This window comes from Pelophylax lessonae (assembly GCF_965119305.1).
Source record: "Pelophylax lessonae genome assembly, chromosome: 2".
NCBI lineage: Eukaryota > Metazoa > Chordata > Amphibia > Anura > Ranidae > Pelophylax > Pelophylax lessonae.
The window spans coordinates 569,603,057-569,628,757 of NC_138769.1; the positions used below are offsets into that span (position 1 = coordinate 569,603,057).

Consider the following 25,701-nt stretch of genomic DNA (forward strand, 5'->3'; position numbering starts at 1 on the left):
TTAATGGGGCGCAACTTGTCTTGGGATTTGTGCTTTCAAAGTCGCAGCGCATGTCGCACCAGTGTGAACCAGGCCCTATTAGTTAATTCAGGTAACTGTTAAAGTGTATCTAAGCCCAAAATAAAAAACGTAATATATAGCAGCTTAAAGTGCTTGCAAACGATCACCTTATAAAACAACCTATTCAGTTTAAAGTAGAAATAAAATGCAGACCAGTTTTGTAAAGATAAAAAAAAAGATTATAAATACCTTTTTCCATTTTTATTTTATAAGTGATTACATTCCCTCTGTTGTCAAATGCATAAGAGCTGGGGTAGGAAAAGCAGCAGCATACTGATCTTCCCAGTGAATGGCTGTGCAGAGGGGGAGGTGTATCTGGACATGTCTGATCATTGGAGACCTGACCATGGTGTGTTCTCCTGCGTAGTGTGGTCAGTTTTTAACCACTTCCATGCAGAGCAGTTACACCCCCTTCCTGCCCAGACCAATTTTCAGCTTTCAGCGCTCTCACACTTTAAATGATAATTACTCAGTCCCTTTTTTTCATAAATTTGGGCCAAAAGTTATACTTCTACATATCTTTGGTAAAAATAATCCAAATTAGTGGTTATTATTTAGTGTGTGTGAAAGTTATAAAGTCTACAAGCTATGGTGCCAATCATTGAAAATTGATCACACCTGATGTACAGACGGCCTATCTAATTTCTTTTTTTTTTTTTTTTTTTGTTATTTAATATTTTAATGTTAATATTGGCCTTGATCAACCTTCTCCTTATTTCTTTTTTTTTTTTTTTTTTTTAAATATTTTTTTTTTATTAAAGAGTTAAGTCAAACAAACAAAACACGTAGCAGTTCAATGTAACAAGTACATGGCAGTACAACAAGTGCATGGCAATCATCAACGTCGTTTACACAGTATAAGAAATGATTAATCTTCAATCTTTGGACCAAAAGTCCCAATACTTAGTGAATTTATGTAGCTGCGAATTATTAATGGCTATAGATCTTTCAAACTGATAGTTAGTACGTAACAGTGAGATCACTTCAGTCAAGTTAGGCACGTCTGTGGACTTCCACCTCCTCAAAATTAGTGTTCTCGTGGCTAGTAGGACATGCGATGTCCATGGTCTGTACACTAGAGGGAGGCTATCCATACCTAGGTGCAGGATGGCCAGAGCTGGATTGGGTGTTATTATACAACCTGTGTATTTCGCTATATAGCTGAACACTTGGTTCCACAGGCTAGTAAGAGACGGGCAGGACCACATCACATGAAAAATTGTGCCTACACAGGAGCATTCTCTCCAGCAGAGTTGGGAGTATTTGTTAGAGAAACCCGCTAACCTGTATGGTGTATAGTACCATCTATGGGTGATTTTAAGTGTCATCTCCCAGTGATTAGCGCAATGAGTATGTCTATTTGCTTCTGACAATGCACGTTTCCATCGGGATACCGAGAAACACTCCCTGAGATCTCTATCCCACTTGAACATGGTCATCGTTTTGAAGAAGTCACCAGTATGTAGAATGGCATGGTAAAAGTTAAACAGTTTTGGTGTATTTTTGGGGGCTGCCGTAAGCAGCTCCCACACTTTCCCCTCCACGTTAATGTGCTGGACTGGGTGTTGTCTCATGAAGTGGTGTATACGGTAAATTTGGAAAAAAACTGGAGCGCGGTATTTGGTATTGCGTCTGAATCTGGTCAGGGGGCATGAGGGAGGATTGTCTGTATAGGTGCTGAATAGTCGCGATATTCCCCTGGGTAGTGACACTCACAGGGAGGTCAGGCAGATATATGTGTAGGATTGAGGATGGAATATTTTCGGTAGGAAGAAGGGCACAGTCCTTGTCAGGCCCGATGACCTTGCGCCAGGCCTTTATGGAGGCCTGCATGGGGGGGGGAGAAGGAGGAGAGGTTCCAAGGGAGCCACGCATCCCCCAGAAGTAAGTCCCTAAGGTTCTCGGTGGGGGCTATGTTGGTTTCCAAGTCTACCCAAAGGGGGGCATCTACTGTGTGGAACCAGTTGCGGGTTTGTGCTAGTACAGTGGCCCAATAGTATCCTTGAATATTGGGAACCGCAGCTCCTCCATGGCATCTTTTGGCGGTCAGGACAGAGGCAGAACATCGGGCCCTCTTCCCCTCCCATATGTATTTTTGCATATGAGAAGTGAATTTAGCTAAGCATGTTGCTGGATAGTGAAAGGGAAGGGCCCTAAACAGGTATAAAAGTTGAGGGAGCAAAAACATCTTATATGCGGCTACTCTTCCATGCCATGATAAGTACAGAGGTTGCATATGTGTGGTTTCCGTGTCTAATTTGTGGAGAAGCCTAGTCACGTTAACTGTGAGGAGTTTTGTGGGATCGGCTGGGAGGTCAATACCTAGGTAGTGGATTTTGTCCGTGGACCAAGGGATGGGGACCAGCGATGCGAGTAGAGTTTGCGTCTGACGCGCAACTCCAAGGTTCAGGACCGTGGACTTGGACGCGTTGAGTTTATAGTATGAGATACTGTGGAATTGTTGTAAAATCGTGTACGCAGCTGGGAGGGATTTAGATGGTTCTGTTAGCATGAGGATGATGTCATCCGCGAATAATGTGATTTTGTGGTGGTATGAGGGGTAAGAAAAGCCAATGATTTGAGGATGTGAACGGATAGTTTCGGCGAGGGGTTCTATTAGTAAGTTAAAAATCGTGGGGGAGAGGGGGCACCCTTGCCTCGTGCCGTTAGTGATGGGAAAATTTTTGGACACTATCCCTGACGTGTACACATGGGCTGAGGGAGAGGAGTATAGGGCTAGTATAGCGGAAAGGATAGGGCCAGAAAAACCAAATTTTTGTAACGTGTGTTCCATGTAACCCCAGTGTACCCTATCAAATGCCTTTTCGGCATCCAACGTTAGGAGGACAGCAGGTATCTTGCGTCGTTGTGCTAGGTGGAGAATATTTACTATTCGTCTCGTGGCGTCGGATGTCTGGCGACCAGGCGTAAAGCCCATTTGGTCCTTGGCTATCAATGAGGGGAGAAACTTTTGAATACGTTTGGATAGGATTCTCGCGTAAATTTTAGCGTCCGAATTTAGTAAAGAGATGGGTCGAAAATTCGCTGGGGTGGTTGGGTCCTTGCCGGGCTTCGGGAGGGTGACTACGTGTGCACTCAGAATGTCCGGGGGAAGACTAGCATCAGTCATAGCTTTGTTAAAGACCTCTGTCAGCGTGGGACCTATATAGGGAAGGAATAGCTGGTAATATTCGTTGGGGAGACCGTCAGGCCCTGGTGACTTGCCTTTCGGTAGGGTTTTAATGCTAGATTGGACTTCCTCAAGTGTGATGGGTGCATTTAGAGAGGCCAGTTGGGATGAGGAGAGTGTCGGCAGATTAATGGCGCTTAAAAATTTCTCTATGTCTGCTACTGAGGGTTGGTGTTCTGAGGGGTCATCTTTTAGGTTGTACAGGGAACCATAGAAAGATGCAAAGGCATCTGCAATAGCCTGCGGGTGCGTAATTAGTGACGGGGTCTATCAAGAACGGGATTCTAGACTTGGCTTGCTTTTGTCTAACTCTATTCGCCAGAAATTTGCCAGCCCTGTTAGCCTGTGAGTAGGACTTTTGCTTTAGGTAATTGAGGTGTTTATCCGATGCTTCCAGTAGGAGGATTCGGAGTTCTAGCCTAAGTCGAGTTAGGCGGTCTGATATAGTGACTGTGGGGCCCTTTTTATTACTTTCCTCCAAAACATGAATCTCAGTCAACAAGGAAGACGTTTTCTGGTTCCTCAGTCTCTTCCTCCTGGCCTGCTGCTGAATGCACACCCCTCTCACGAAGGCCTTGTGTGCACCCCACAGCACCCAGGGGTCCGAGACCGACTGTTTGTTGAGCAGGAAAAACTCCTTTAAGCTGCCCGAGACCCGGGTAGAGCAGCCCGAGTCCTGCAGCATTCCAGTATCGCATCTCCAAATACGAGATGACGCTACCCGAGCGTTCTCCTCGACGATCAGTTCAACCGCTGCATGATCTGACCAAGTAATGTCCTGGATCGTCGAGGAGGACACTTTCGATAGGAGATCTCCATCAACCACAAATAAGTCTATTCGAGAGTAAGACCTGTGCCTGGGTGAGAAGTAGGAGTAATCCCTCTCGGTGGCATGTTGACACCGCCATACATCATACAACTTTTCTAAATGCAACAGCCCCCCCATCGATTGTTGCCGGCCCCGGGGGGACGAAGAGGTGTCCATCCCAGGGTCTGCAACCACATTGAAATCGCCACACAGGAGCAAGCGACCCTGTCTGACTTTGTGTACCTGCTTGAGTAGACGTCTTAGAAATCGCAATTGATGTGAGTTCGGGGCGTACAAGTTAACTATGGTGAACGGAGATCCGTTCAGTTCACAAACCACTATTATGAATCGTCCTTGTGGGTCCTGGACAGAGTGATGAATCTTGACCGACAGCGATGATCTGAAGGCCAGAAGAACTCCCCTCTTTTTTTCTTCTGCGGAGGCAAGAAAGATCTGGGTGTAGTCTTTGTGGGCACAAGATGGGTGAGCCCCTTTTTTAAAATGGGTCTCCTGGACCGCTAAAACGTCCACACCATGGTCCAAGGCCTCTTTCCATAATGTGCGCCTCTTAGCGGGATGGTTTAAGCCATTGGCGTTGATGGACAAAAGTTTAATAGTCATGGGACGTCCGGATGATCTAGCGAGGGTGAATGCCGGTTGTTACTGTAGAGGAGAAGAAAGTCTAGGTTCCTGAAGTGTCCATAAGGATGTATCCCTAGGGTGTAGGATTTTCGCGGGAGATCAGTATACGCAGCGATGATGCCATGTAGAACAAGTGCAAATTGGTAGAAAACAAAAGAACAAAAAACAAGCAGGGTAAAAGGGTAAGAAAAGGACCGTCTCGGCAGTCCGTGATCGGTCATACCGATAAAAGTGAGAGGGCCAAGGGCTCACGCTCCTATGGCCTGGGACCTTAGTCGGAGTTAAGTAGGTGACATATTAGAGCTCGTAAAGATGTCGTCGTGCCTGGGGGGTCTCTTGCGAGAGACCAGTTGCCAGTCCGCTTCCAGTGGTCTGAGGGGAGGCGATGCAGGAGGATCAAAGGGTTGCTGTGGCAAAATGTTCCATCTCCGCAGTGCCTGAATTCCTTCGTCCAGAGTTTTTATCAGGGCAGTGGATCCGCCATGAGTGACAGATAGAATTGCTGGATATTTCCACTTGTGTGGCACATTGTGGTTGCGTAAGGCTTTGGTTATGGTGGCCAAATTACGCCTGGCTTGCAGAGTGTGCCTGGAGAGGTCTGGGAGTAGTTGTAAGTTTGCATATCCCTCCGGTAGTGGCATGTTTTGCCTTGTCGCCATCATAAGTTGCTCTTTCATATGATAGAAGTGAACCCTGAGGAGTACATCCCTGGGTACATCTCCTGACAGGTATGATGGTTTCGGCAGTCTGTGTATCCTGTCTATAATGAGATCTGAGGCTGATGCGTTAGGGAGCAGTGCTTGGAAAAGCGCAGTGACATGCTGAAGGAGCTGGGTAGGCAGGATTGTTTCAGGGATTCCTCTAATTTTTATATTGTTCCGCCGGGAACGATCTTCCAAGTCTGCCACTTTACTTTTGAGCCAGTGGATTTCATCCATTTGGGCATTAAGTGTTGTAATGACAGAATTAAGAGTGGTGGCATGGGTGTCAGCCGTGCGTTCTAGGGAATCAACCCGAGTGCCCAGGGAGCCCATGTCAATCCTGAGTTGTTGTATGCAAGACCGCATGTCAGCCTGCATAGTATTGCGCAGGGCATACATCATGTCTCTCATAGTGCCTTCAGAGATAGGGTTGCTACCGGTGGGGAAGGAGGCAAAGGGGTCAGGGCCATGAGAGGGAGAAGCATGTGTGTGCTGTCCAGGGAGGCTGGTGTCCATACCTGGGAACATGGATGGTCTCTGCGGTGAGTCTCTCCTCTGCCTGTTCTTGGCTGGGCTCCTGGACGAGGGAGAAGGAGGAGAAGGTGACTCAGATGACTGGCCACTGTCCGGGTTGGCGATCTGCCTGTGGAGCGGTGGGTGAGTAGAGAGCGGCTGCAGTTTATGGAGCGCAGCGGCTCCCTGTCCTCCTCGTGTTCCCGAGGCGCCGCCATTTTGGTGGAGCCCGGAGCTCTGTGAGATGAGGAAACCGGACAGTTTGTTGGACTGCTCCGGTCCCTTCTTTCGGCGGGCCATGTCGGCGGGTGTTTGCGGAGGCTGCCGGTGTGGCTGGCGGTCGTCTGCTGGGTCTGAACTCTCGGTGGCTGCGTTTGTCCCGGGCGGCTCGGCGGAGCAGGATTAGCAAGCAGCCATCTTCCGCGCCGCGGCCACGTCCCTCCGCCTATCTAATTTCTTGAGGCCCTGAAATGTCAGGACATTACAAATACCCCCCAAATTACCCCTTTTTGGAAAGTAGACATTCCAGGGTATTTAGTAAGAGGCATGGTGAGTTTTTTGAAGTTGTAATTTTTTTCCCACAATTCTTGGGAAAATAAAGAAATAATTTTTAAGAAATTATTGTTTTTTATTTCTTACACAAAATTGTAATAATAACAAGTTATTTCTCACACACTGTATAGGCATACTTGCAATTACACCCCAAAATCCATTCTGCTACTCCTCCTGAGTATGACAATACCACATGTGTGAGACTTTTACACAGCCTGGCCACATACAGAGGCCCAATATTCAAGGAGCACCGTCAGGTGTTCTAGGAGCATAAATTACACATATAATTTCCTAACGACCTATCACACTTTTGAAGGCCCTGGGGGGGGGGGGGGCGCATTGCAGAGAGAACGAGCGGCTCATGCAGGCTGTGGTTGACACAGCTGATCACGTGGTAAACAGCCAATTTTCATTGGCTGTTTACCTTGATCGGGCATGGGCTATGTCCGAGGGACGAGCCTCATCCCTGATTGCCTCGCTGAGCGCCCAGCCCCCATACAAGTACACGGTTCAGCAGGCACATTACTACTATTATTATTATACAAGATTTATATAGCGCCAACAGTCTGCGCAGCACTTTACAACATGAGGGCAGACAGTACAGTTACAATACATATCAGGAATATGAAATGTTGGAGTAACAAACACTTTAACCTCCCTGGCGGTAATCCCGAGCGTGACTCGGGGTGGATTTTTTAGTCCAGGATCGGTATCCCCGAGTCACGCTCGGGGTAGATGTGCAGAGAGCGCAGTGGTGTCTCTTACCTTCTCCTGGCGATCCAGCGATGATCTCTCATTGCTGTGACCGCCAGCCGAGATCCCCGCCGCTCGTCCGTTGGTGTGATGACTTCCTAGTTCCGTTCCCTTCCCTGCAGCAGCAATGCTGCATGGGAGCGGAACTAGGGAAGGAAATTCAGGGAAGGAAATTCAAAACGTTGCACAAAACACAAACACATAACACATTTTATATTATATATATATATATATATATATATATATATATATATATATATGTATATATGTATATATGTGTATATATATATATATATATATTATAATTCATGCGTTATATATTATATATATATGTATATATATATATATGTATATATATATATATATATATATATATATATATATATACACACACACATATATATATATATATATATATATATATATATATATATATATATATATATATATATATATATATATATATAAAATATATAATGCATGAATTATAATCGAATCAATAATATAATTTTATTATATATATTATATATTATAAAATTATATTATTGATTCGATTATAATTTGTTTTGGTCAGGTTTAAGTCAGTAATTACGAAGAATTGTAGGCCTATAATACATAATGCCAAATTTCCATGAAAAGAATTGTACCGCTTTTGTTACATAATTCCTGACATAATCATACCGCCAGGGAGGTTAACACTCCTTAGATTAGATGCCTGCCTTCATTTCCTTTTTTGCCTTTTTTTTTTTTTTTTTTTTTACACATGGTGGTCCTAGAAACAACACAATTCCTGTGTAAAGGAGATTGCACATAATTGCACAATCAGATTGTTGCATATATGAACATCTTAAATAAAAAAGAAGATACTGCTAAACTAGTCCACCCAATCAGAAAATGATGATCTTAATAAAAAGACGATTCCTCTTATATGCTGAAGTATAATTTTGTTTTCTTTTGCCCCCAGCAACTTACTGCTTTGCTTCATTTCAGTTTTGTATTATAGAAATGATTTGAAAGCCAACTTGTTTCTATGAGCACCAAAATTTGTCCATGTTTGCTCACTTTTCGTAAGCCCCATAGTGTGGGCAAATATTTCTTCAATTCAGCTACTATAGTGTGTCATGGAAGCATATTTGGTTTTATTTATTGAATCTCCCAGCAGGGTGTAATTATTTTCCAACTGGATGATCAAGCTTTTTTTTTTTAATGTAAAATGTTAATTAAAACTCTGACTATTAAAGTATAAAACATACACTCAATCGCAGCATGTGGGAGTTAATAGCTTTACAGTCATTTTCAAAGTAAAGTACATGTCTTCTCTGGAGCTTGTATACAATAACAATATAATGACACCTTAGCGAAATAGCAGTGCCACTCAATAAACACATTGTTCAAAAATGGAACCTCTGTGTAAGGCAATTAACTCTTTCCAAGGGGAGATGGTTATGGCACACTGTAAGAATGATATTGAGCAGCCTTTCTCACCAAGGGTTGTGTGGAATCTTAAGGGCCATACACACTATAAGATTTTCTGAAGACTTTTTCCTTCAGATTTACCTTTTCTATGTAGTGCAAGGACCTGCCTGATTGCATACAAATTGAAAGTGTTTGGGTTTGACCTCATATTATATGGTTTTGGTAAATCTAAAGGAAAAAGTCTTCAGAAAATCTTATAGTGTGTATAGCCCATTAGGGTTCCTCCAGAGGTTGCTAGGGGTTCCTTGAGCAATATTTAAATTCTCTCTCTGAGATGAGTAACTTCTGACAACAATGATCTTTTTTTTAGCTATCTGTTAGAAGGGATTCTTCCCCAGTAACCACAAGTGTAAGGATCATACCTTCTATCACACTAATTTACCATGAGCTGTGACTATAGTAAATATTAGCAGGGGTTCCTCGAGACTGGAAAGTTGTTTTAAGAGTTCCCCAATGCTAAAAAAAGGTTAAGAAATGCTGAGATAGAGGATAAAATACCTCATTCTGTAAATTGCAAAGACAGAAAGAATCAATTAGCTTCGTCGTACATGTTAAAACATTTCTCTTGTTTAACCCCACGGTGATATTTGAGTTACAATGGTATTTGAAACCATTTGAGAAGGAAGCAAGTTTGGGGTTTGAGATTTATATTTCTAGCGATGTTCTGGGTGGGATTACTTGCGTTTTCTCTATTGCATGTAATACCTTAGTACTGACTTTGTAGGACCTCTTGAGCATGTCAGCCATGGCAAGATGAGAAACTTAAATTTTTGCAAACTAATTATTATTAGCAACAAGGAAATGAACTTCTAACACTTAGGGGTTGATTTACTAAAAACAAATAGACTGTGCACTTTGCAAAGTGCAGTTGCCCTCTGCAAGTGCAGTTGCTCCAGAGCTTGCTAAATCAGGTAAGGCTTCACTTTGCAAAGAGTACCCAATCACATTCAAGGAAAATAAAAAAACAGCATTTTTGCTTGCACATGATTGGGTGATAGAAATCAGCAGAGCTTCTACTCAGTTAGTAAGCTCTGGAGCAACTGCACTTGCAGAATGCCTTTAGTAAATCAACCCCCTTGACTGTTACATTAGAATATGTTGTAAATACAAGCCAGGTGACCTAACACTGATGGAAATGGAAATTTAAGGTGTGTTGGGACAAAACAAATATATATGTTATTACATCTCTGTTTTATCACTTTAAAGAGCCTTCAAGTACAGAAATATGCATTACAAATATTATATGGAGGTGAAGGGAGAGATAGTGAAGCAGGTCCAGCACAGAGAATAATTAGACACTCCCAGAAGAGTAGTGGGCTATGATGTTCTAGGGAATTGACTATTCGAGTTGCAAAATTTTCTAGCAATTTCAGAGCATTGCAAGTGAATACAAAATTCTTGATTTCTCTGTGCTTTTACCTGCAATTTTTAAGTTGCTGATGAGATCGCTTTAATTATAAACTTATAATGACTTTGTTTCCTGACGTGTATTTATGTTAACTCCCAATGTTTGTTGCACAATGCAGTTAAAAACATAATTTAAATATTTAATTCTTGTTTTAACTTGTAGAATCTGTGCAGACACATCTTCACTCCCTCGTACCCTGGGTGAGTTACAGCTGTATCGTGTCCTGCAGAGAGCCAACTTACTGGGTTACTATGACACCTTCATCCAGCAGGGCGGCGATGATGTGCAGCAGCTTTGTGAAGCTGGAGAAGATGAATTCTTGGAGATCATGTCTTTGGTTGGCATGGCAACGAAGCCTCTCCATGTCCGAAGATTACAGAAAGCCTTAAGAGACTGGGCTACTAATCCAGGAATGTTTAATCAGCCACCTTTGGGAAATGTCCCTCTGAGCACCAGCATACCTTTATTCAAGATATCTGAAACCATGGGAAGGGCTGGGAGACAATGTAATGGCGTTATTAATAATTCTGAAAGCCTAAATAAGACCATTGCTGGTTTTGGTGTCCCAGAGCAACTGGAACAGCATGAGAAAAGATCACCTGTACAACTGGACAGCAGGACATGGACAGTGCAGGTTTCTCCAGATCAGAATGAAGCAGATGAGGATGATGTGGATGATGATGAAGATGGTAGAGGAATGCCGTATGGCCAAGGAGGTGAAAGGTTGGACCTTGACATGGTACAGGTGATATCGGACAGTGTGGAGAGGCTAATGAAAGGCTTGCCTCGTGGTGATTTAGCTGAGGCACGATCCATGCTTAAAATAAACAAAAAACTGGGGAGGTCATTGGGCCATATCTTTCACATGGCAGATGGAGGCCCCAGGAAAGAGAGAGAGATTAGAAGGCACAGTGCTATATACGGAAGGAGTGACTCCAAGAGACGTGAAGGAAAGAGACTCACGCTGCATGAGGTTGGTGAAGCTGCTCTCTTTGTTTTTGATAAAGAAAACATTTAAATAATGCTGATGTATTCCATAAGTCATGGAACCAACTGTACCTAGCAAATCACAAATAAATAAGTATCTGACTTCAAAAATCCAAATAGTCTCTGCTGGAATTTTCTAGCAACAATGGAGAGAACAAATCTACTCCCCTTTCAGAAGTACAGGTGCAGGTTCAGCCCACAGTCTGGATACAACAATCAAAATGTTTAAAGAGATGACCGCACTCCAATCTTCAGAGAAAATATAGCTTTATTCCATAAAATCCATTAGAACATCAAAAAGACATGATACATGAGGACAAGCAGCAACAAGGTTGACGCGTTTCACAAAAAAAATTAGCTTAATCATATGTTATTATTTAGCAGATTTTTTTCGTGAAAGCCATTAACAATGTTGCTGCTTGTCCTCATGTATCATGTCTTTTTCATGTTCTAATGGATTTTATGGAATAAAGCTATATTTTCTCTGAAGATTGGAGTGTAGTCATCTCTTTGAGCATTTTTCTTCCAGAATTTGCTGTTTAGATTTGCTCCTTGCACTACCTTATCAGATAAGTATGTCAGTGGCTTAATATCCACTTTCTGATCTGCCACAGTACATATACTGCATCAAAAAGCTGCGTACAGGCACCATAACCGGCCTTGGGCTTTCTTTCGGGTCTGCTCAGGCATGCGCGCACCCTAACCCTCGAGCTGTCATTTGCTTCAGCACAGACCGATCAACATGTCCCGGCCAATGATATATGGTCAGGACCCGCTGATCTGCTCAGCGAATGACAGAAGAAAGCCCTGCGTTGGTAAAAAAACACAGGGCTCTCTAAAGACATCAGCAATGTATCAGTTTTTTAAAAAACAGGCACATCAATTAATAAAAGCAGCACCTACTACACACACTAAACATTTTTAGGCACACAGTTAACCCCTTGATTGCCTCTAAATGTTAACCCCTTCCCAGTCAGTGTCACTAGTGTATATTATTAGCACTGATCACTGTATTAGTGTCACTGGTAATCTCATTGTCAATTAGTCAGTTCCCCCCAGCATCAGTTAGTGTCAGATTGCCCACTGCACTATCACAGTTGCACTATAAGTCACTGATTACTGCTATTACTAGTATAAAATAAAAAATAAATAAAAAATCCAGTGTATATACCATCATTTGTAGGTACTATAACTTTCACACAAGCCAATTAATATACAGTACGCCTATTGGGATTTTTTTTTACCAAAGACATGTAGCAGAATACATTTTGGCCTAACTTTATAAAGAAATTTGATTTTATAAATTTTTTTAATTGGATAACGTTTATAGCAGAAAGTAAAAAACATTTCGTTTTTTTTTTCAAAATTTTTGGTCTTTTTTTGTTTATATAATAAAAAAGAAAACACCCAGTGATTATCAAATACCACCAAAAGAAAGCTTTATTTGTATGAAGAAGTGATATAAATTTCACTTGGTTATAGGGTTGCATGACCGCGCAATCGCCAGCTAAATAATGCAGTTCTAAAAAGCAAAAAATGGCCTTGACATGAAGGGGGTAAAACCTTTCCGGAGCTCAAGTGGAGATTTAATTTCTGAGTATTTCTGACCAAAAACCAAATTAAAATTTTATGAGTCTTTTATTTCTCCAATACTCCATAGGCTTAAAAAATAAATAAAAACGTAATTGCCTGCCAAAGCACACATTTCAAATGTTTTTATAAGTGGCTTTGGAATGTAAAAAGCTTCCTTTTGCCTTTGATCTCTGGGAAAAGTAAGGCCCCATTCACACATTTCAGGCACAAGTATTTTTTTTTTAACCAATGGAAATCAAGTAGTTAAACAAAGAAAAAAAAACAAGCAAAAAAAGCACAAAAATCGTGTTTCATGTGTTTTTCCCATTGAAGTCTGTTGGGGCCAAAGCACACAACTCTGCCCCAAAAGCAGCTCATGAACTTTTTTGTATGATGTTCTTCAAGTGACCCTTTGCTCAGGTGTGAATGGGCACCACTATGTAAAATGAAAATCCTAGTGATGAGCGCTGAATACTTATGGTGAAGCTTCAAATCGCTCTTCAAATCCCTCAGGTCTCAATGAGGGCTAAAACATAAAACTTTCTTACCAAAACCTTAAAATGGATCAAAAAGAATTTTCACCTTTTATGCCTCCTCAACTAAGATATTCCAGTTTTCTTGCTCTGTGACATCAATGCAAGGACTATCTGTCAACTCCCTAGTGAGAGGGGTTTTCAAGGCTTTCTAGGTTTTCTCCCATACAGTACAAATTCCAACAGCCCCCTGACCTCAATTAGGTTGTGGAGGGTCTCAGGAGTTGCTGGAGCTATGCTTGGCGAAGGTTGAATGGGCCACTGTTAGCTGCTGCTACTCTACTACTGTTCTGTTCAGGTGTCAGAACTGAGGGTTGGTTAAATGGTCAATACAATAATTTAGGGATTCAGAAGTAAAATGTTAATATAGCAATTTATTGTGAATAATTTTGTAATAGATACAATGCCGTACAGTTATAGGCTTAGCCTTTTAAATGCGACCAGTATATACACATAAAAACACAGAAAAAACAAGACATACAACGTGAAACATTAAACATTTAACAGGGTACCGGCCGGTGCATAGTATGACATCACTAGGGTATTATAAATCTAGATTAATTCTGGCGGTGTGCTCCGTGTTTGTATCCTCCTGTGATGTGTGTCTGTGGACTTGTGGGGGAAAGGATTGGTAGTCAATCGTTTTTATGCTTAATGAAGCAGGGTGGGTGGGGGTCCGTGGTGATGGGTAGCTGGAGTAATTCCTTCTCCACTTAGATACATTTACACAACCCAGGGATATGGCAGTATCCTTTTCCCTCCGAGTCTATTTAATGACTCGTGGTTAGGTCGGCAATTGCCTTTGTTTCCAACTGCTTCCCTCTCAAGGTGTAAATGAAATGTCAGGTTTCAGCGGATCATTAGTTGGGGATAGTTCATGTAAATGTTGGGTATGTCTTTAATGGGCTTGTTGTTTTAAGGAGGTTTAGCAGAGTGTATCTCCTATTGTGCTGGCGGCACTAATGGAGGGGTGTCAGGTGGTTTAAGTGTCTCGCCGCTTCTTGGGGACTATGCGGAGTGTGTGTCTGTATTGCCTGGTTGCGGGATGTCTTTGTATTTTGCCCGTCTCATCAGAGACACTCCGTCAGCCGAACGGCTGATTCTTCACCCCTCTTCCTGGACGGTGTTGTGTTTTCACTTACCTGACCTCCGACTCCTTGCCGCACTGCTCTGCCTTCCGCCCTCCGTTGTGATGCCGCTGAAGTGCCTGATTCGTGCGTTGCTTTCGATCATCCGGCTCCCGCTGGCTCGCTAACTCCCCCGCCGTCCACGTCTCTGACACTGCTCGTTGCACTGGTCGGGAATGATGACGTCAACGCGTTTCGCTTCTCCGATTGGCGTAGCTTTGTCTGGACGAAGCTACGCCAATCGGAGAAGCGAAACGCGTTGACGTCATCATTCCCGACCAGTGCAACGAGCAGTGTCACAGACGTGGACGGCGGGGGAGTTAGCGAGCCAGCGGGAGCCGGATGATCGAAAGCAACGCACGGATCAGGCACTTCAGCGGCATCACAACGGAGGGCGGAAGGCAGAGCAGTGCGGCAAGGAGTCGGAGGTCAGGTAAGTGAAAACACAACACCGTCCAGGAAGAGGGGTGAAGAATCAGCCGTTCGGCTGACGGAGTGTCTCTGATGAGACGGGCAAAATACAAAGACATCCCGCAACCAGGCAATACAGACACACACTCCTCATAGTCCCCAAGAAGCGGTGAGACACTTAAACCACCTGACACCCCTCCATTAGTGCCGCCAGCACAATAGGAGATACACTCTGCTAAACCTCCTTAAAACAACAAGCCCATTAAAGACATACCCAACATTTACATGAACTATCCCCAACTAATGATCCGCTGAAACCTGACATTTCATTTACACCTTGAGAGGGAAGCAGTTGGAAACAAAGGCAATTGCCGACCTAACCACGAGTCATTAAATAGACTCGGAGGGAAAAGGATACTGCCATATCCCTGGATTGTGTAAATGTATCTAAGTGGAGAAGGAATTACTCCAGCTACCCATCACCACAGACCCCCACCCACCCTGCTTCATTAAGCATAAAAACGATTGACTACCAATCCTTTCCCCCCACAAGTCCACAGACACACATCACAGGAGGATACAAACACGGAGCACACCGCCAGAATTAATCTAGATTTCTAATACCCTAGTGATGTCATACTATGCACCGGCCGGTACCCTGTTAAATGTTTAATGTTTCACGTTGTATGTCTTGTTTTTTCTGTGTTTTTATGTGTATATACTGGTGGCATTTAAAAGGCTAAGCCTATAACTGTACGGCATTGTATCTATTACAAAATTATTCACAATAAATTGCTATATTAACATTTTACTTCGGAATCCCTAAATTATTGTATTGACCATTTAACCAACCCTCAGTTCTGACACCTGAACAGAACACCTTTCACGTATGCTTTCCTCGGTTAGGTCAGACAAGTATTATTTAAATACAGGGACCCATAATAGCAATTCTTAACCATATGCTCCTTACCCTCACCTTATATGCTACTCTACTACTGTTGTCCACTGCTACTACTCTGTTGCATTGCTATACACTCCAGTAAGGCAGAGAGGCTGGTGGGGAGAAAAGAGAATGTCAAAATTGGGGTCAAACAAATATTGTGGCCAGTGACATGGTAGTTCTCTACTGCAATCACTGCAGCTAGCCCCATTTCTATGCTGCTTTGCTAAGATAAGAGAGGCTTGCGGGGAGATAAGGAGCAGAACTGCCTGTTGGGGTGAGGTTATGATGAGTGTGTGGTGATGATCTCCTCCTCCCTGCTTTAAAGTGAACCTGTGCCCACATCATGCACTCTAAAGTACATATCCTAAACAAGCAATAAAAGCACTTTATAGCAAGCCCTTGTTCATCTCGGTATCTACGAGTATAACCATTGAGGGAAAATGAAAGGAGATCTAAAGCCACAGTGTGCATTTTAATTTTTGCAGACAGGAGTAGGCTGGAACTAACTGAAATACAATGAGGAAATTAATATATGATTTTAAATGCTGACTATAAATGGACTTTTTGTTAGCATACAAGGTTTGTATTTAATCAGCAACAACCACTGTATGTCATTGCTGTGTGCCTATTACATTGTATGACCACTAGATGGCAGTGTTACATTTGTGAGTTCATGTTTTGTCTATGCCTCAAAAGAGTAATAAAGAGAATAGTTCCTGCTCCGAAAGAAGCAGCAGCGTTCAGTGAAACAACAGACTTTCTGCCTGTACTTTGTTTAGCCCCAAAAGGTTATATCTAACAGGTTATGGGCCCAGGACATGTTACAGAAGCCCAGGATATAATACAGATTACCACTGGATATAGCCAGATACAGTGAGCTAAAGCAAGTGAGTACAGGAGACAGCAACAGAAAGACAAACAGCAGAAATGGCTGCTGCCATCCCCTCAGCAAAGTTCTCCATTGCAAATCTGACAAATCAGAACTACCAATCTTGGAAATTCAAGATGAAAATGCTGCTTATAAGAGAAGGTACGTGGAAATGTATAAATGAATCAAGACCTGCACAGCCCACAGAGGAGTGGTTAGACAGAGATCAGAAAGCACAGAGCACAATCTCCCTGTGCATAGATGATGATCAAATCATACATATATGTAACTGTCAGACTGCTAAAGACATGTGGGAAGAGTTACAGAAAGCACATGAAAGAGTTAATCTCAGCAATAAACTGTATTTAATCAGAAAGCTCTATCAAACTAAGCTACAGAAAGACCAGGACATGCAGGACTATATAAGACAGACCTTAGAGATGGTGGAGAGACTGAGAGGGATTGGAGAAGAGATAAAGGATTTCCATGTTGCAGCGCTGTTATTAAGTGGACTTCCTGAAAGTTATAACTTGTCACAGCACTAGATGCACGTCCAGATGATGATCTGACACTGGAATATGTTAAAGGCAAGCTTGTGGATGAATACAAGCGCAAAACTGAAAGCATGAGTAATGTGAGTGTGTGTTCATAGACAGCTTTAAAGACAAAATTCAAAAATAAACACAGTAACGTGCAGCTAGAAAAGCGGGAATGCTTTGTGTGCAAGAAAGCAGGACACCTAAAAGCAGATTGTATAATCTGGAAAGCTAGAATGCAAAAACAAAGTGCATTGCAACAAGCTAAGAATGTCATAGAAACAAAGGAGTATGCATTCGGATCCAAAAATGGTGTCACCTCTGTGCAAGCATGGTGTGTGGACTCAGGTGCTACAAGTCACATGACAAATGACCAAAGTTTCTTCACTCAGCTTGATGAAAGCAAAACAGAAGGGATAACTACAGCTAATGGACAATTTATGAAATCAGTGGGAATAGGAGATGGCTTTCTATACTGTCCTATCTCTCCAGATATCACTAAAAAGATCCATATGAGGAATGTTCTGTATGTGCCAGATCTTGAAAGCAACCTTTTGTCAGTAAAGAAACTCACTAACCAAGGCAATGTAGTCACATTTCAGGGTGACAGTTGTATCATAACAAAAGGGGATTGCTTGCTTGCAAAGGCTAAAATCATAGATGAACTGTATCAGCTGAACTGCAGTGAAATGGTTAAAATAGCCAAAGAGGATAAACATTCAAACTGCATCCACACTTGGCACAGACGATTGGGACACAGAAATTCTGATACAATAAAGAAAATAGTTGAGAATAACTATGCAAATGGTATTAAGATTAATCCATGTGATCACATAATGATTTGTACCAGCTGTATTAAAGGAAAAATGACAAGGACACCTTTTCCCAAGCAGACCAACAGCAAATCCCAAAAACCTCTGGACTTAATACATTCAGATATTTGTGGTCCAATGAAAACTATGACTCCAGGAAAGAAAAAATACTTCCTGACCTTCATTGATGATTACTCCAGGTATACCACAGTATTTCTACTTCACAATAAAGATGAAGTGCCAGAGAAATTAGAAGAGTATCTCGCTCAAGTAAATAATATTTTTGGCGGAATGCCCAGAGTACTACGAACAGATAATGGCTCAGAATATACAAGTGGTAAAACACAAGCCATTCTCAGGAAGCATGGAATTATGTTCCAGACAACAGTTCCATATAACCCAGAGCAAAATGGAGTTGCAGAGAGAATGAACCGCACACTGTGTGAAAGTGGGAGGAGCATGCTATTTGATGCTGATATGCCAACTACATACTGGGGAGAAGCTATCACAACTGCATGTTATCTTCAAAATCGTTTGCCGGGAAAAGCAACAACAAAAACTCCATATGAACTGTGGAACAAAAGGAAACCATATTTAAGACACATCAGAATTTTTGGAAGTAAAGCCTATGTACACATTCCAAAAGAAAAACGTACAAAATGGGATGCATGTGCAAAAGAAGGTGTGCTTGTGGGGTACAGTGAATCTCAAAAAGGATACAGGATTTTACATCAAGACACGAACAAAGTAACAGTCAGTAGAAGTGTGATTATTGATGAAAGTTCTGTGTGCTCAAAGTTTGAACAACAGACTCAAACTTTTCAAACTGAGAAAGAATCAACATCAGTCACTCAAGAAAATAAGGAAAGTGATACAGAAATAGAAATAACTGCAGAAGAATCAAAACCTGAAACTGAACCAGAAATACCTTCAGTCAGAAAATCAACCAGAATCAATAAAGGTGTTCCAGCTGAACGTTTATCTTACATAGCTCGCAGAGCTGTTCAAACTGAACCAGGTTCATGGAAAGAGATGCAGAAACTGCCAATGCATGAGAAACAAGTATGGTATAAAGCCGCTGATGAAGAAATGACATCACTCAAAGATCTCCAGACATGGACACTTTCAGAGCTACCTCAAGGTAAACATGCAAATGGGTTTTTAAAACCAAATGTAACTCTGAAGGGAAAGTCTGTCAGTACAAGGCAAGGCTGGTTGCTAAAGGTTACTCACAGAAGTTCGGTGAGGACTATGATGCTACTTTTGCTCCAGTTGCTAAACAAAGTACTTTCAGAACACTAATGACAGTGGCTGCCATGCGTACAATGATTGTGAAACATCACGATATTAAGACAGCTTTTCTTAATGGTGATATTGAAGAAGAAATTTACATGTCACAGCCAGAAGGATATTTGAAAAAGGGACTAGAGCATCTTGTCTGCAAGTTGAATAAATCTCTTTATGGCCTTAAACAATCAGCTCGAGCATGGAACCTGAAGATTAATCAAGTTCTACTAAATGAAGGATTTACAAGAAGCAAAGCTGATCCGTGCCTATATGCTAAACAAGTAGACACTGAGTGGATGTATCTGCTAATTTATGTAGATGACCTGATCATTGCTCACAAAAACGACAATGAAATTGCAAAGTTAACAGGAATACTCAACAAGCACTTTGAAACTAAAGACCTAGGTGAAGTGACATATTATCTTGGAATTGACATCCAGCGTGAGAAAGATGGAAAGTTTCCTGTTGAATCAGAGTGCAAAAATTGAATCTATTCTTCAGCAATTCAACATGACAGAGGCGAAAGGAGCAAGCACACCTATGGATACAGTTTATCCAAAGTTAGAAGGAGAAGATGATCTTCTCACATCCAATGAACAATACAAACAAGCAGTGGGGGCACTTCTCTACATTGCAACCACTACACGTCCAGACATTGCAGCCAGCATGTCTCTTCTTTGCAGGCGAGTTGATAAACCACGTCAAAGAGACTGGAATGCGATCAAAAGAGTTATGAGATATCTGAAACAGACAAAAGACTTAAATTTGAAACTATCAGCAAGTGGTGGTTTAAACCTCGTGGGATATGTGGACTCCGATTGGGCAGGTGATCACAGCACACGCAAATCCACAAGTGGTTACTTATTAAAATTGGGAGACAGTCCTATATCATGGTCCAGCAAGAAACAGATGTCAGTGGCATTGTCCTCTACAGAAGCTGAATACATATCTGCAGCTTATGCCAGTCAAGAAGTTGTGTGGTTACAGCAATTACTCAAGGATCTTGGAGAAGCAACATCAGAACCTACCGTCTTATTTGAGGATAATCAGGCTTGCATTAAGCTTGCAACAAGTGAGAAAATTAATGGAAGAACCAAGCACATCGATGTCAGACATCATTACATTCATGACTTAGTTGATCAGAAAGTGATTGTACTTGTGTATTGTGAGTCGGAAAAAATGATTGCTGATGCTTTGACAAAGCCACTAGCTAGAACCAGATTTGTGGATCTTAGATCAGAAATGGGATTGACATAGATACTAGTTGTTGAGTGGGGGTGTTAGCATACAAGGTTTGTATTTAATCAGCAACAACCACTGTATGTCATTGCTGTGTGCCTATTACATTGTATGACCACTAGATGGCAGTGTTACATTTGTGAGTTCATGTTTTGTCTATGCCTCAAAAGAGTAATAAAGAGAATAGTTCCTGCTCCGAAAGAAGCAGCGTTCAGTGAAACAACAGACTGTCTGCTTGTACTTTGTTTAGCCCCAAAAGGTTATATCTAACACTTTTTACTTCAAAGTTTACAACATAATCGCTGAATTTTTTTTGGGAGAAGATCTTGGCAGTCTTCCAACACTCTAATATAAACATGCAGTGGATGTTTCTACCTAAAGTGTTACTAAATCCACATCATAAAAAACTATCAATAAATGCTATATTACATGCTGCTTATACTTACTCAGTCATTATGGAATTTGTTTTCTGTATTCTGCAAACAACCTGGTTGATCCTGCAGCTCTCTATCTCCCCCTTCTGTTCATGTCCCCAATTCAGCTGGGGATTTTGCAGAGCAGCGTTGGCAGCTCTGCACATGCTCATTTTTTAGTGAGTTTCTATGCCTAGCATTTCCTCCCTAATACATCTGAACAGCCGATGTGACTATACAGTGCCTTGAAAAAGTATTTATACCCCTTGAAATTTTCCACATTTTGCAATGTTACAGCCATGAATGTAAATGTATTTTATTGGGATTTTATGCGGTAGACCAACACAAAATGGCACATAATTTTGAAGTAAAAGGAAAATGATAAATGGTTTTCAAAAATGTTTCCAAATAAATATGTGAAAAGTGTGGCATGCATTTGTATTCAGCCCCCTGAGTCATACCTGGGTCAATACTTTGTAGAACCACCTTTTGCTGCAGTTACAGCTGCAAGTCTTTTTGGGGATGTCTCTACCAGCTTTGTACAGCTAGAGAGTGAAATTTTTGCCCATTCTTCTTTGCAAAATAGCTCAAGCTCTATCACATTGTATGGAGAGCGTCTGTGAACAGCAATATCCGTATCTTGCCACAGATTCTCTATTGGATTTAGGTCTGGATTTTGACTGGGCCATTCTAATACATGAATATGCTTTGATCGAAACCATTCCATTGTAGCTCTGGCTGTATGTTTAGGGTGATTGTCCCACCCCAGCCTTAAATATTTTGCAGACTCTAACAGGTTTTCCTGTACCTTTAGAAGAGAAACAGCCTCAAAGAATCATGTTTCCACATCCGTGGCGTTCTTAGGGTCATAGTCAACATTTTTCTTCCTTCAAACATGGCAAATTGAGTTAATCCCAACAAGCTCAATTTTGGTCTCATCTGACCTCAGCACTTTCTCCCAATCCTTCTCTGAATCATTTGGATGTTCATTGGCAAGACTATACATGTGCCTTTTTGAGGAGGGGGAATTGCCATGTTTGGAGGAAGAAAAATGCTGACTATGACCCTAAGAACACCATCCCTACAGTCAAGTACGGAGGTAGAAACATTATATTTTTGGGCTGTTCCCTGCTAAAGGTACAGACCAACTTTGCCACATTGAGGAGCCAAAGGATGGGGCCAGGTACTGTAAAATCTTGGATGAGAACCTTCTTCCCCCCAGCCATAATACAGAAGATGTGTCATGGATGGGTCTTTCAGCATGACAGTGACCCAAAACATACCGCCAAGGCAACAAAGGAGTGGCTCTAGAAGAAGCACATTAAGGTCATGGAGTGGCCTAGCTAGTCCATAAACTTTAATTCTATAGAAAATTTATTAAGGGAGCTAATACTTTGAGTTGCCAAGTGACAGCCAAGAAACCTTAAGGATTTAGAGAAGATCTGTAAAGACAAGTGGACCAAAATCCCTCCTGAGGTGTGTGCAAACCTGGCCACTAGCTACTAGTGTGGTCTTACCTCTGTGTTTCTCCACCAAGTACTAAGTCATGTTTTGCTTGGGGATCAAATACTTATTTTACTCACTGAACTGCAACTTAGTTTATAACATTTGTATCATCAGTTTTTTTTTAAATTCCTGGTTGATATTCTATTTCTATCATATAAAATACACCTATGCTACAAAGTATAGACCCTTCATTTTTTTGTAAGTGGGCAAACTTACACAATCTGCAGGGGATCAAATAATTATTTTCCCCTGTGTAGATGTTTTTTTTTTTTTTTTTTTAATAAATACAGTGCTTTCATCCATATACAGAAATAGAAGGGACAATTTTAATTAAACAATGTATGTTTAGTATCACTTTAACCCCTTGGAGTCTAAACCTTTTTCTGACATATGTTGCGTACAAGTTAAAACCAGCATTTTTTTGCTAGAAAATTACTTAGAACGCTCAAACAATATATATATATTTTTAGCAGAGACCCTAGAGAATAAAATAGAGATCGTTGCAATATTTTATGTCACACGGTACTTGCGCAGGAGTCTTTCAAATGCATATACGTACACTCTCATAAATTAAAAAAAAAAAAAAATAGTAAAGTTAGCTCAATTCTTTTGTATAATATGAAAGATGATGTTACTCTGAGTAAATAGATACCTAACATGTCATGCGTTAAAATTGCGCACACTCGTGGAATGGCAACAAAATCTCTATAGATGAGGCTTTAACAAATTTTAATGGTTACTAGTTTAGAGTTACAGAGGATGTTTTGTGCTAGAATTATTGCTCTCGCTCTAACAATTGCTGCGATATCTCATGTGTGTGATTTGAACACCATTTATGTATGCGGGCGTGACTTGCGTATGCGTTCGCTTCTGTGCGTGAGCACGAAGTGACGGAGTGCTTTACATTTTTTTTCTTAATTATTTTATTTGTTTTTTTTTTTACATTGCCTATTTACAAAAAATGTTTTTGATCACTTTCAGAGCCGGTTCACATTTGTGCAGCTGCGGCGTTCGCATGTAATGTCGGAGCGCACTGCTCCTTCATTACATGCGTTCGGCTGTGCGGTGCGAGTTTAGCCATACACTTTGTATGGCTAAATTTGCATCGCACCCGCAGCAAACACGCACAGGACCCTATTTGGCAGCCGCATCAGGATCGGATTGCACAGCGGTTCACACTTGTGCGATCCGATCCTGTGCGAACTGCAAGATCGCACTGCGATATGCGATCAAACTGGGGGTGTGGTTAAGATTACATTGACACCCCCAGCGTATCGCATATGGCAGTGTGAAATGCCGGGGGTGCGTTTGCGATGCGGGAACAGGCTGCAGATTTGCAGCCTTCCCGCATCGCATAAGTGTGAACCGGGGCTTATTGCTGTTACAAGGAATGTAAACATCCCTTGTGACAGTAATAGGTAGTGACAGGTACTCTTTATGGAGGGATCTGAGGTCTAAAAGACCCCAAATTCTTCCTCTGCACTTAAAAGCATTCAAAACGCTAAGTTTGGCTGTTTTGAATGTTGTCATTTTTTTTTTGTTTGCAGTGTGGCACCTTTACCCCTTCCCTACCGGCCCTTGTAAAATGACGCCAGCAGGAACATTCCCTCCCTCCAGGTGAACGTCATATGACCTCCACCTGGCGATAGGGGATAAGGCGTGTCCCTCGGGACACAGTCCATCACCGATCAGGGTAAAGAGCCAATGAAAATGGCTCTTTACCACATAACCGGCTGTGTCCAATCACAGCCGGTCACATGTGCTAAGCTCAATTTCGCTGCTCCTGTGCGCCCCCGGAGGCAGGGATGAGGCATGTCACTCTGACACAGCCCATCCCCGATCAGGGTGAAGAGCCAATCCAATTGGCTGTTTACCACGTAACCGGCTGTGTCCAAGCACAGCTGTAACAAATGTCAACAAACCCAGTAACTGCCTGTAACCGGGTTATCCTCCTCACACATTGATCCTGTGTTTGAGGAGGAGATTGCCATAACAGGCAGTTACTGATTACATTGCAAAATAAAACATACACAGATTGCCCCCAGTAATAAAGAGGACCTGTCTCCAGCCTAGAGTACCTGAGTACCTGTCTCCAGCCCAGAATATCCGAGTACCTATCTGCAACCCATCAGAGTACCAGAGTGCCTGTCACCAGCCTAGAGTACCCAAGTACCTGTCTCCAGCCCAGAGTACCCGAGTACCTGTCTCCAACCCATCAGAGTACCCAAGTACTTGTCTCCAGCCCATTAGAGTACCCGAGTACCTATCTGCAGCCCATAAGAGTACCCAAGTACCTGTCTCCAGCCCAGAGTGCACGAGTACCTGTCTCCAGCCCAGAATACCCGAGTACCTATCTGCAGACCATAAGAGTACCCGAGTACCTATCTGCAGCCCATCAGAGTACCTAAGTACTTGTCTGCAGCCCATCAGAGTACCTGAGTACCTCTCTCCAGCCCATTAAAGTACCCGAGTACCTGTCTCAAGCCCATCAGAGTACCCAAGTACCTATCTACAGCCTATCAGAGTACCTGAGTACCTATCTGCAGCCTATCAGAGTACCTGAGTTCCTATCTGCAGCCCATCAGAGTACCTGAGTACCCATCTGCAGCCCTTTTGAGTACCTATCTGAAGCCCATGCCTCATAGAATATATGTTGGGGTGTTTGCTTTCCAAAATGAGGTCATTTTGTGGGTGTTTCTTTTGTCCTGGTGCTCCAGGGCCTTCAAAAGTGTGAAAGGTAGCAATAAAATTATATGTGTAATTTATGCTCCTAGAACGGCTTAAGGTGCTACTTGGATGTAGGGCCTCTGTAAAAGTCTCACACATGTGATATCGCCGTACTCAGGAGGAGTAGCAGAATGTATTTTGGGTTGTAATTTTTACTATGTACATGCTATGTGTTTGAAAAATCTTAAATATTGACAACTTTGTGTTAAAAAAAAAAATACATTTTCATTTTCTTTCCACATTTTCAAAAAACTTGTGGAAAAAAATGACATGTTCAAAAGACTCACAATGCCTCATAGAATATACGTTGGGGTGTTTACTTTCCAAAATGGGGTCATTTTGTGGGTAATTCAATTGTCCTGTGGCTCCGGGGCCTTCAAAAGTGTGATAGGTCGTCAGGAAATTACAGTAGCTCACAAAAGTGAGTACATCCCTCACATTTTATTAAATATTTTATTATATCTTTTCATCTGACAACATAGAACAAATGACACTTTGCTACAATGTAAAGTAGTGAGTGTACAGCTTGTATAACAGTGTAAATTTGCTGTCCCTTCAAAATAACTCAACACACAGCCGTTAATATCTAAACCGCTGGCAACATAAGTGAGTACACCCCTAAATGAAATGTATCAAA

At 41.9% G+C, this 25,701-nt stretch overlaps 1 protein-coding gene across 2 annotated transcripts in view; it reads left to right on the top strand.

Moving 5' to 3' along the window:
• Positions 1–25,701, top strand: part of NAB2 (NGFI-A binding protein 2) — a 95,871-nt gene that overhangs the window by 32,094 nt on the left and 38,076 nt on the right. For both annotated transcript variants that reach the window (XM_082245673.1, XM_082245672.1), the window contains exon 2: positions 10,266–11,076. In XM_082245673.1, the coding sequence (XP_082101799.1) occupies positions 10,432–11,076 (645 nt within the window). In that variant the 5' untranslated portion in view covers positions 10,266–10,431. The remainder of the gene's footprint in view (positions 1–10,265; positions 11,077–25,701) is intronic.